At 37.0% G+C, this 12,959-nt stretch overlaps 1 protein-coding gene across 1 annotated transcript in view; it reads left to right on the top strand.

Annotated features, from left to right (window-relative positions):
• Nucleotides 1-12,959, top strand: part of RIMS1 (regulating synaptic membrane exocytosis 1) — a 342,135-nt gene that overhangs the window by 255,970 nt on the left and 73,206 nt on the right. The window contains 1 exon segment of the mRNA XM_030034563.2: nt 5,358-5,470. Coding sequence (XP_029890423.1) covers nt 5,358-5,470 — 113 coding nt within the window.

The following is a 12,959-nucleotide window of genomic DNA, read 5'->3' as shown; positions in this document are numbered from 1 at the left end:
TCAAACCTTAAATAGGGGACTTAAAACATTAAAATTACCTCAGTTTCTTTTGCACTGGTCACTACTGTTAGTGCAGCTTTTGTAGCTCTCACTGATTTTCATTGGATTGGTCTGTTTTTGATACCAATGCAGGTTGAATTTATTTTAAAGTCACATTTTGTGCATTGTTAGATTCCCGTTCTGTGGATAACAGAAAAATGCCATATGATACATTCTGTCTATCTACCAAAGTATTTAAAAAAAAAAAAAAAAAAAAACTTTATCTGGCCTACTCTGTTTGATATGTTAGTATAGTATTTGCTCATGGTTCTGTTGTTCTGTACATAATTGGAAAGGTAGCACATATTCTGAACAGTTAGGATTCTAGCCAGCTCTGGCTTCTCTATCAGTTAAACAGCAGGTAGGAGTTGAAATGTGCCCATACTAGTTTTCTGAGGACAGAAATAAAGATGAGGGCTGTCAACTAGTTAATACCATCAGATGTAAATCTATAAACCTTACCATAGCACTGACATAATAAAAGGAGTATGACTAGTACATAAATTCTTAGTAAACAGATAATGTCTTAGAAAAATTAAGAAACGGCCGTCTCCATTGAGAAAAAACAACTGTTAGCCTGTCCTAATTTTCTTTAAGGGTAGGTTGCAGGCTGAAAATGAGATCTGTAGCTATTTTCTTCCATTTATTCCCTACTTCCTTTAAGTAGCATATTATGGACTTGAGTATTTTAGACATTCGAAGGACAACATGTATTTTATAGGCTGTCAATAAAAAAAAACCCAAACCTTTCTTTATGATGGAAATATGTACCAAGAACTACCTTTAATGGTAATCAAAACTCCTTTTATCACAAGAAATACAAGCAAGTCTTTAAATTACTTTTTGAATAAAAAACCAACTCTTCCATTATGTGCATGTGTTAAATTATTCTTTTAGTAATACCATGATCACCTCTGAAAAGACTGGAAATCCAGATGTTTAGTTATACTTCCAGCATGTAGCATATTTAGAATCCTGTAAGATCTGTTACGAATTACAGTACGAAGTGAACAGTCTTCACAAGGATGTTTCTTGAATGACATGTGAGGAAGAGACCCAGGAGGAGCTGATGGACCTGCTAGCCTATGGAATGGGAGATGATCTTAATCTTTGTAGACCATGTCTTCTTCCTTTGAATCCCATTCACAGTGGAAGCCAGATGGGACTTAGCAGTGAGTTGAATAATAAACTAAGTAATAGCTAAGGGAACTTTTCTTTGTTTGACGGAATACCATTCAGAACTGCGTTGGGCAGTTAATTCTTGGTAGCTTGGTGTGGTGGGTTGACCCAAGCCAGCAATTAAGCTCCCACCAGCTGCTCACTCATTCCACCTGCCATGGTGGGATGGGAAAGAGAATTTGAAGAGCAGTAGTGAGTTAAAAACTCATAAGCCAAGATAAAGACAGTTTAATAAGTGAAGGGGAAAAAATGAAGAAAGAAAAAAAACCCACAAACCCCACCACCAAGTGATGCAAAGGCAATCAATCACTGACCACCTCCCACCAGCACACCAATGCCCGGCCAGTCTCTGAGCAACAGCGACCTTGGAAAGACTACCCCCAGTTTTATTGCTGAGGATGATGCTCTATGGTATGGAATGTCCCTTTGGTCAGTTGGGGTCAGCTGTCGCAGCTGTTTCCCCTCCCAGTCACCATCCTACTTACGGGGGTGGTGGAGCAGCATGAGAAACAGAGAAGGCCTTGGTGCTGTGCAAGCACCGCTCAGCAATTGCTAAAACATCGGTGTGTTATCAACACTGTTTTAGTCACAAATCTAAAACTCAGCACCGTACAGGCTGCTGTGAAGAAAACTACCTCCATCCCAGCCAGACCCAGTACACCTGGGATTACAGGAGTCAGACCGGTTTATAAATATATTAATGGAATTGAAGTATAACATTTTGATTCCATTCGTATGTCTGTCTTTTCTCTCCTGCATGGCTTGATTGTTTATGTACATCATTGTTGTACAGCCTTCACATGGTTTAGTAGTAGTAAAAGCCTTAGCTCTAAACTTGCACCCCTTATCTAAGCAGTCTGCTCAATGAGTTCTCTTCTTTCAATTACTTCTTATACTGGTTGATCTCACATCTGAATCAGCAGCTCTTGAAGAGATGAGAGTTACAGCTCTTTGAAGCATCACTTCTGATACCAAAGAGAGTAACATGTTGACACAACTGCTATTGATGGTAGTTGTACCACTAATTTGAGACACTTATGGTAAACCTCCATAATTTGAATTCTAGGGCCGCTGTAGAATTTAAAGGTCTTGGGATTACAGTGCTTTGATCTGTAAATTACTGTGTAGTCCTACCTCTCAAGAGCTCCGGAAAAAGCACTCTGTACATACTGATGTCCTGAAAGAAAGTAGATCCATATTTTTCTAAGAGGCAGGTTAAGTCCTTGAAGTATTGTTTATGTCAAATTTTCATTACCTGTGGTAACCAGCTGTGTTCCAAGAAAGTAATGTGATCGTATGGTGGCGTTACCTATGGTTGTTACAGCTTCTGCTAATGTGCTTTTGCTCCTGTGTTAGATTTTTTTCTGCTTCTTGTGATTAACGTGTAAAGAGTATACTAGGCTACTTACCAGGCAGCTGAAATTTTCCATCACAGAACTGAGCTGGATACAACATAGGCTCAGATGTGCATGGTAAACAAAGCTGGCAGAAAGAACACAGTTGTATCTTCTAGAGCAGGCTTACATTTCACACAGTTGCTTGCTTAGAAATACATTAACAGCTAATTGGTGCTAAATTACTTTTTACTCCATGCACACAAAACCAAATTTCTCCATTAGAGAATTTAGATTTACTTCACAGTCCTCGTTAATTGTTCTCATGCTATTTTATATAATGATATCTAATAATGAAAACCAGAACATAAGTGTGTTGTTAAGGTTAAGGATTTAAACATAACAAAAATCAAGAATTACGGAGTTAAGGTTGAATATTTACCCAACCTCAACTGCAGTAATTTTCACATATAGTCACTGAATTAGCATCTCATTACATAATAGAATATTCTTTCTCAGGTATTGCAAGTAATATAGAGAAACATTATATCATATAAATTATTTAGTATAATGTACAGCTGACAGGGTGAAACACCTAAAAGTCACACAGTGAAAGGGTTATTTTCTAGAGTAACTGTAATCTGTGCACCATACACATATAGGGCTAAATTTTTAAAGGGGTCTCAATTTTCCCTCTTATTTTATATCCTCAGTCTATTTCACACAAGTATGATAGGATTAAGATATCTGAGTTTTTCACTTCAGTCACTATTTGGTATATCTTAATCCTTTCGTATCTGTCCTTAAAATAAGAGGCCATCTTTAAAAATTTCACCTAAAGTGCTCAATTTTGCCTTCAGATACCTCCATGCAACTTCCATTGAAGTAATTGGAGCTGTGCCTGCATATCTGATGGTGGAACTGGACTCATTGCAATTAAGGTACACATTTACCGACATAATTAGTCATCTGGAATAATTGCTGGGCCCAGTGTGACATTCTGCATGTGCAGAATTTCCTAGATTGGACCCTCTGCGTGTGGGAGATTGAAGATTACAATGATAACTTTATTTCATGCCTTAGACTTGTAGCTGTAGCAGAATTTTAATGTAATTTGCTGTATTTAATTTTCCTATTCTTAAATAAGAAATGTGGAAGGAGGACATCAAAGCAACATATTTTTCACAGTGATGTCTTTGTATATTTTTTCATACCCAACCAGCGCACAGACATTCCATCATTTCCACAAGCATATTATGGATGGTACGTGCCTGCACACTTGTGATTTGTGCAGTAGCACACACTTTAAAATATCCAACCATGAGTGTACTGTTTGGGGTTTGGTTTTTCTTCTGTATCTTTGTGCTTGCAAAGTGCAGACAAAAAAACAGATGTGTAAAGAATCCCACAGTTAACAGCATAAAACCCACATATGAGAACTTTGGTACCTCTTAATTCACAATACAGATCTTTAAACAACATGATAGAGTACTTATCTTCCACTAATTTAAAATTCTCTGTGTTTTGTGATTTGAAAATTGATTCCATGCAGCTTTTAAATTGGTGTCTTTCTCCTGTCACTGGTCTGGGGAGGGCTGTTTACAAAAAAACCTGGACTTTTAAAACTCATCGTTTTGGAGAGTCATATAAATCCATGGTTGACCCAAAAGCAGAAGATTTTGCAAATAAAGTGCCAGTCTTGAATTTGTGACCACACAAAAATTTCTAACTAAAGGAAGTTGTTCTGGGATGTTATAACCTGTTAAAACACAATGAGCATAGCGAGTGCTTCCATTATTTAGAATAGTCACTGATGACTACTTGGGTCCAGTTCTAGAACTGTTAAAAAGTGCCAGTTTTCAAGGTATTGTTTTATTGGTATTCCTTTGCATTTATAGTGCTCCCAAGTTTAAGAATAGCAGTATATATAGTTCCCTCTGAAAATTACCCACTACCACAAAGGTTAACTTATTTTAAGGAACCCTTAGCCCACGGGATTTCACACCACTCTTTCCGTTAGTACAAGGTCATCTTCCTGTGGCAAGCACAGCCAAGATTAATTGCCGTAACTTGTTCAAATTGAAGAAAATGCTCTTTATAGCACCACAGCTTCTTGAAGGTTTGAGATGAGATTTCTTTTTTTAAACAAACACTGTCATAGGGAAGTTGAAAGCACAAGAACAAATAATTTCTTTGAAATAGAAGTGAACATTAGAGAGCAAAGTAGTGCTTTTAAAGGACTTTTTGTAAAAAAAAGAAAATTGCTAGAAAATTACTGTATTTTTTTACTATGACTGGTTGAATGGATAAATTATTCTTCTCATAATCTTTAGCTATGGTAAGCAGTTATGTTTTAAGATAGTAGGAGGAGTTAATTACTTTAAATTTTAATACCTGTTTAATGCAATTATTCTTAGAATGCTACTGTAATATTTTCTACATTTAGGCAAATACCTGGTTAGATGATCATGGATTTATGTCCCTTGCATCCAGAATACTTAACAGGTTTATAATTCAGCCTATCACCTAAATTCTTTCACTCTTTTCATATCTGTTGCACCAGCTTGATTATGTATAGAAAATTGGGATGTCTGCCCATTTTCAGGTAAACACTCTTGCAATGGAAGTGGTTGATTTCTTGACATAAGTGTTCCTTTGTTCTGTGTTTACACCCTGCTTGTTCTACATGTTTGTACATTTCTTTGTTTCATTGAGATGGAAATAAGCTAAAATTGTTGCTAAACCACTGGTTTTTCCCAAAAGTTTTCACTGTTTTTAATTTATTTTCATTGTGTGTTTTTGCAGCAAGCTTAGTAGTGGAGGAGCGAACGAGACAGATGAAAATGAAAGTGCACCGTTATAATCAGACATCAGGGTCTGGTTCTAGCCAAGAACATGAGCGTGAGCAATATACCAAGGTAAAGTCAGTAGTATTGAAATGGTACTTTGGCTTGAAAATTGAAGGCATAAACCTGTTTATTTAAAATATTGTATAACCCTCAAGAACATTGTGTTATAAAGCTTGACAGAAATGTCTTCGAGTGATAGCTTTTTAACATAATTTTTACCCCCATCTAATGTGCATTAGACTTAGTCTTTAATGTCACCTAAAATGAATCTGCAAAAACCAGAACGCTTCAAAACTAATTCAGGGAAGAAAGATCCTTCAACAGCTGTTAAACAAATCCATGTCACCTCTAGCTTAGGAAGTCCCTGGCCTGAAAATCCCTGGAGACTGGAAAAGTGGGCCATGGAAGTATCGTGGTATGTTGGCCCTACTCTTTGGTTCTTCTCTAAGCCCTTGCTGGTTTCTGACGTGTAGAGAGCTAGACAGAATTAGATCCAATCCCATGCAGATGTTCTCATATTTGTATAATTTTTTTACATCCTAATAATGTCACAGATAAAGTATTTCCTTTCTTGAAATACATACTGATTACTTTGATCTCCTTTCATAAAGATTTCCTCTGATAATTAAGTGTACATGAAATTACATTAATGAAGCTATATAGAGGGACTTTTTTTTCTTGATAATACTAAAATCATATCCCACAGCCTTGTAAGTTTAAAACTGTATAGGCTTCTGAGCAAACTGCTGAAATCATCTCACACATCTGCACTGTCACTTTTACAAATCAAGCTGTGAGGGCCTGGAGCTGAACTTTCGGCTAAAGACGTTTTGCCTTGTGATGGCTAACGGAGGGGGAACATTTGCAAAAGTCAGGAGGGAAAATGTTTCGTTAGATTCTGTGTTTCCTTTTAGAAATACAGCACTGTGTTGGTGTAGGCAGAGTAAAGGGCAGAGGCAAAACCAGCAGTAACTCAGTTGTGGGGGAAGCATTCCTACAATTTTATTCTGGTGCCACTGAGAGTTAGGTGCTTTCAATGAGTGACCACGGGACGGCACTATGAATGTAAAAGTCCACCATAAAAAATTCAGACACACATAGCAACTGTGTGCATTAAAAATAAGGTCTCAGAATAACAGTAGTTGGAAGAAAATCGCAGCTTTTATTAATTTAGACTTCCATGCTTCAAGAGCCACATTTCAAAGACCTTCTTCTCATCAGTAGGAACTAAACGCTTGTATTTTTATTTCTACGTTTTAAAAGAGACGACCATTCCATTTGTGAGCAGGTGCCATACAGAAAGCAAGCACCATCATCAAGCTCTCAACAGCTGCGGACATCAGAATGCTCCTGGCATTTGTTCGGTAGTGCAGGCACTGGACTTTCTGTCCTTGCCCCTCCAGGGTCACTTCCCTGTGTTTCACAGAACTGATGCGTGCTCCCGGAGGCACAGGTTAAAATAACGGATAAGTGAGGTACTCAGCAGAAACAAAATCAGAAATTTACTTTAGGGATGGGTAAATAGGAAATTGGGTATCTAACTTGTAATATCTAACAGATTTGAAGGATTTGTTCAAGATCTTGTTACGGTTAAATATGGAGATAACTTTAACAAGGATGTTTCTTTTTTGAGACCACCTCACTGTGAACGCAGAATGTAAATGAAACAGTTCTCAAAGGGAAGAGAAATAAGAGAATCAAGGCTTTAGGCCCTCAATTGCCAAATTGTGGGATATCAGTGCTATTAAAAAACCCCAACAGTTGGGATGGAAATTTCCAATGGGATCATCTCTCAGAAGACAGAATTTGTATAATAATTAGAAGAGCTCATTTGATATTGGGTTTGCCATTACCTTCACAAGAGGTCAGCTCAGGACAAGAGGGTGAGATGCAGAATGTCTCTGTGGTACTTCCCAACCAGTTAACATCTTAAAAAAAATAATAAAATTTTTTTTTTTTTTTTTTTTTTTTTTTTTAATAAAGTTTGCAGGAGAGAAAGGTAATGTGTGATCTGAGGACTTTGGCCAGGATGACCAAACATATATCTTTGTTCCTAGTGAAAGGCCACTTTTCTGATTTGGATTAACTGTGCTTACAGAATGATTCAAATGTTTGTATTTTTTCATTATGAAACATATTTTTTAATCCTGACTCTCTTTAATATTTATCATAAGCATTATTTTTGCTCCTCAATATATTTTTCTTATTGGGTTAATGTAGATCCAGTGTATGGTTAAATATTCGTTGGAAAACATCAACCTGCAATGTTACAAATTTCTCTTATCCTCTAGTACCTAAAGTTTTCTAGTGTCATCTTTCGTTTTTAAATATATGTGGAAACAAAATCAAATTTGAAATCACACCACAATGAGTACAAAATGGAACAAACTCTGTTGAAAATTGTTTTATTCAGAATTTCTTTTAAAAAGTATGACCACAACTTTGAGGAAGCAAATTCTCTGTCCGCTGTTACAAGAAAAATATTTTTGTAGTACCCAGTGTTCTGACAGACATGTACTCCTTTCCATGCTAAAACAGTAGTAAGGAGAATGAATTAGTTGTCCTGAACTTTAAATCCAAAAATCTTTAACTTTTCATGTATTTTCTACATGAAAATGGTGTAGTCCTAGATAGGATGGTAAAACCTACAATAAATTTTTAAGTGCTGAGATCACATTATATTAGCACATTCTAACACTGTACTGTATTCAGTGATGTAGCTGTTTGCTTCATATCTCTATGGTGACAGTCACCACTTTAAAAGTGTTACTAAAGCAAACCTTGTGCTACTGCCTTTCTTTACCCTCAGAAGATGCTGAAAGTCAAGAAAATAAACCTGACAGATGAAGGTTTAGACAGCTCTAATGAAAATGTAGTAAGTTATATCAGGTGGTGCATTAAGCTGATGACTGAGACATCTAAGGACTTAAGACTATACCTAATTTCTGCTGCCAAAATCTGTGAGAATTCTTTGAAAGCTGCAAGAGCAAGACTTACTTTAAATAAAAAAGAAAAAATGGTCAGTGGTCTAATAGACATTTTTGGGATGGTGAGAAAGAAATATTAAATGGCTATTAAAGAAATGGCAGTTGCAAGCAAAATTTGTCCCTCTTTGGCAGAAATGCTTCTTTCTTTCCCAAGTAGCACTGTTTGCCCACTTCTTCAGAAAATAAGTATTTATAATTATTAGAGAAGTTATGCTGTGTTGCACATTGAGAAAATACTCCCTTCTACTTTTCAGAGCAAACAGCTCACATGGATTTGATTCTTCCACTATTTTAGCATTTGCAGATATGCTTGGTTTATTACATATAAAATTCTCTGAACCTTTCAAAAGTTTTCCTTCAGTATGGACTGGTTCTCCTTTGCAATAGTTAATTATGTGTGTGCAAAATTAATTCCTTAAATTTAAATATGTCTTCTCTTATACTGAAACAAGCATTTTTTTCAGAGGTATCATAACATGGCTTTTGCAATTTCCAGTCCATTTCTAGTGCATTCTTCCATTTTTGCAATTTCTCCCTCTCAGTTTCTCAATCTTCTAATCTCCGTAAGCAAGCACTAGTTTTTTAAGCATGCATCATGCAATTTAGTGTGTAAACATTTTTAAACATCTCTGTTTTAAACATCCATTAATGGATTTTGAATAGGTAACTGTCTGCTCTACAACATTTGTATAGGTCTTGATGGCTGTTCCGCTCTAATTGTTTTGAGACGTTCACAGAGCTCACATCCTTATTTCCTTCAGTTCCAGTGGAGAGACTCCATAATTTATGTGAAACAGTTAAATTCTAAAAAGCTAAATGAAAAAAGAAAAAAACAAACCAAAACAATAAACCCTCTATGGATTTGGCAAAAGGGTTTAAAGAGCAGCTTTAAACATCTGTCTGCCTTCTTTCTTGTGTATTGGTAAGGCTGTTGTGGCTAGTAACCACGTATTTGTGCTGTTTCAGTGTTTGCGAGAATAAAAACGTTTTGGCAGCATAATATTGGATTTGCATAGATATAAATGACAGTATATCTTAATTAGGCTTTTAATTCAAAATACAGTAAGTTTTTTATTCCAGATGCCACATGCAGAACACAAACATCATGCTGCAGCTGCCCCAGCTTTCCAGAGAATGTGCAACACATTTTTTTTTGGAAGGACTGTGTATTCAAGAGAGTTACTGACCAGAACACCGTAGTATATACTTGATAGTATAAAGTAAAAAAAAAAAGTAAAGTAAAAGGCTATGTATAGAAAATGCTTTCGGACATTGATGTGAAGAGTATCTTCTTTTAATCTCCCTTCATCTGCCTTCAAGAAAAAAAAATATTTACTGTATATCATATTGATACAACAGTCATCCCAGTACTGGTAGGGTTTCACAAAATTCAATGAGGTCCATTCATTCGCCTCGTGGGCTTCACTGCAGTTTTCCCATGGTTTGACTTGCTCATTTTTACTGTTCCCTGTTAGGTAGTTGAGTGGGGTTCCCAGTAGTTGAGTTGGATACCATTATGGGGAGAGTTACTCTGAATCACTGGTGCTTACTGGGCGCTGGGCCATCGGGTGAGCTGCTCCTACGAGAGAGACCCAGGGGCTGGAAGGAGTCAGAGATGAGGCCTGGACATCATACCCCGTTTTTCTCCTTTTGCTGGTGTAGAAGCAGCAGCAACTCCACAGGTGGTAAAGTGAATGGAAGAACTGCATTTCAGCTGTCTATATTTCCAATAGTTATATTGAAAAAAACTTCTGTCTTTGTAATGCAGAAGCAGACAGTGCAGATAGATAGTTTGGACATTTGAAGCTAGCTGCTATTGTTCAAAAGAACCAGGCCTACTCTTTAGTAATTGCTATCAAAGTTGCTGCAAACTTCAGTAACTCTCCTAATGTGATAAACAGTGCACCTCAGAATAGAAATGTTACATAAGCTTTAACTCTGTAAGATATAGAGTTGAAGGAGAAGTGATTGCACTGAAAATTCACTTTATTTTGAAGCTTCAAAATTATGTAATATTTAAATATAACATGACAGGGAAATTTATTGTGAATACATGCAGAGTTATGATGAGCAGGACTGTATCATATTATGTTTGAGCCCAGTCGGAAAACTGCAGGCGTTACTTTAATGCAGATACCAAATAAGTGGATCCTAGCCCATGACATTTTTCTTCTGAATCATAAGTTCAGGTGTATTGCAACAGTAAAATATTCTTCTTTTAATGATCACTGCTTTGTGGGAGAGTACTATTTGCTTCTGTCTATATTTGAGGGGAAAAAAGGTTAACTTCAAAATTGCTTTCAGTTTTTTTCATCTGTTAGCTGAGATGACTGATTATCAGATTGTACTGAAAAGGGGTAACCGGTAGGGAATAAGTAGGAAAAGTTGTATGCCTCCTGTAGAGGACAGTGAATTCAGTAGAAGCAGCAGCTATAGGAAGGAAGAGCTAAATCCCGAAAATGTAAATGCTGTAGCACTCAGCATTAACTTTCAGCATCACCACTTTTTGTGCTAATCTTTTTCTGTGAAGGGAAGGGTTTTCAGTTTCTTGGGAATCACAGCCCTGGCATACAGTATAAAGGGGTAGTAAAAGTTCAACCATGCCATGAAAAACTCATTTAGGAAGGGATGCTCCATGTTTTATGCAGTAGCTCTGTGATTGGAATACCAAGGCAAGTAGAAGACATGGATTCAGTTTTTTCTTTATCTCCCATCTCACTGTAAAATTCTGTTTACCAACGTATGAAAGGCTGGCTGTTAAGCCAGTCTGATACTTACAAAGCAATTCCATTTTGTACAGACTGCTCAACTATAGGGAGCAAGAGAAAGCGAGGGTACCTACATAGTCCCCACTTATGGGGCATGATACCTGGGCTGACAACCCTGCAGCAATAAATGGTTTCATATTGACACTAAACAGTCATTCAATGAGGCTGAGTCCCTAAACAGTCACTGATACACAAGCAGGGACTTATGACTTCTCTTCCAGTATCCTAACCAGTAAGCTGGACAACCATGCTTGATGCTTTCTCTCTCTCTCCTCCCCATCTTTCCCAGCCCATGTAGGTAGCCCATGAAATGTGGAGCAAATTCTGTACGAGTGAAACAGAGGGTCTTATGCTGCTTCACATGGCATATATAGTCCATTGTGTTCAACTTCGTTATTTTGCTGTTGAATAATAAATTGACTGCTAAACAAACTGCAGGATTCAGATGGGGTTTGGGCCGACGGCCAGCAGCCTATACCTCCCTCAACACATAAGAAGAAGAAGGGCTTCTAGCAGGACAAGGGAAATGACTGCAGCTGGTCTTGATGGTTCCCTTCATGGGAGAGCTCAGACTGGGTCAGCCTTCTCCAGCAGCGTGTTGTGCTTGCTCAGCGACCACACGACTCTCCTTCTACCATTCCAGATTTACTGTATGCGCTCTCAAACCAAGGGCCACAAAGAGAATGTGGACTTTTTGGTGAGGAAGAAAAGTAACTAGACATCATAATCATGGAGGGGGGATGTCAGATTGTCTTCAGCAAATGTAAATAAAACATGGAGCTATTGCTGAGACACTCTGTTACCATGCATAAAACCCCATATATTTGAGAGAGATTGCGTGGCTATATTTTAAACAAAGTATTTTTAAAACCTCACCTGCAGAGGAATCATTTCTAGATATAGTTTAAATATATAGGAAAGGTGAAATCCCTATTTCACTGAAGTCAACAGAAATTTTATTATTTAATAGGATCATGATTTCTTTTGCAGATTGCAGTTCTGTTTAGCTCAGTGGAAAGCCAGAACATTCCATGTGTTCAGATACTTTTCACGTTTTTAGGTGCCTCATTTTAGGAAAGCTTAAAGGATTCATTAGGAATTCTGTGGGAATATTTCATAAAATATCAAGGCTGGCTCAGGAGTGGGGAAGTTTAACTTAAACTGGAAAAAATTAACCATTCGGTTTTCCAGCCTCTGAATATTTATGTTTAGCTTAAGTAAAAAGTTTTCATAGCTTTTATTCTGACTTTGAATTTTTTTTAGACTTTAGAAGAAAAATGTCATCTAAAGAAATTTAAATATTCCATTATTATGAAATAGAGCTGATAAGAATTAGTGTGCTTTGTATTTCCATTTCAGAGAGGTTTATTTTGGAGTCTGAAAGAGGGCAAGCATCAAAATTATTTATCAGACTGTACAAGCTATTTCCAAAAGGTGATCTGAATAAACATATCAGCATAGTCTCACCTTAACCCTGTTGGTCATTTATATTCAAATAAGTCACACCTAGTCACTTGGAAAGAGAATCCCCAAATAAATCCTTGCTGTAGTTGAAAATATTTTTAAATATTGGAGTTCTTGAGTCCTCTGTGTTACCCACTTTATTAAATCAGAGGTCTGCTGCATCTGTTTTCATGTCAAGCCTGTTAGACATGTTATTTGAGCTCAAAGTCATCATGCTCGAAGCTACTCTGAAATTATCTGCGGAGTTTCATTTAGTATTTCGAGCTGAAAATTTACCCTTAGTAAACCAGAGCTTTCTCTCCTGCAGATGTTTTTATTCAGTCAGCCAGTGCAAGCCCG

This window comes from Aquila chrysaetos, chromosome 2 (genome assembly GCF_900496995.4).
Source record: "Aquila chrysaetos chrysaetos chromosome 2, bAquChr1.4, whole genome shotgun sequence".
NCBI classification, from domain to species: Eukaryota; Metazoa; Chordata; class Aves; order Accipitriformes; family Accipitridae; genus Aquila; species Aquila chrysaetos.
This window is presented reverse-complemented; position numbering and strand designations above follow the sequence as displayed.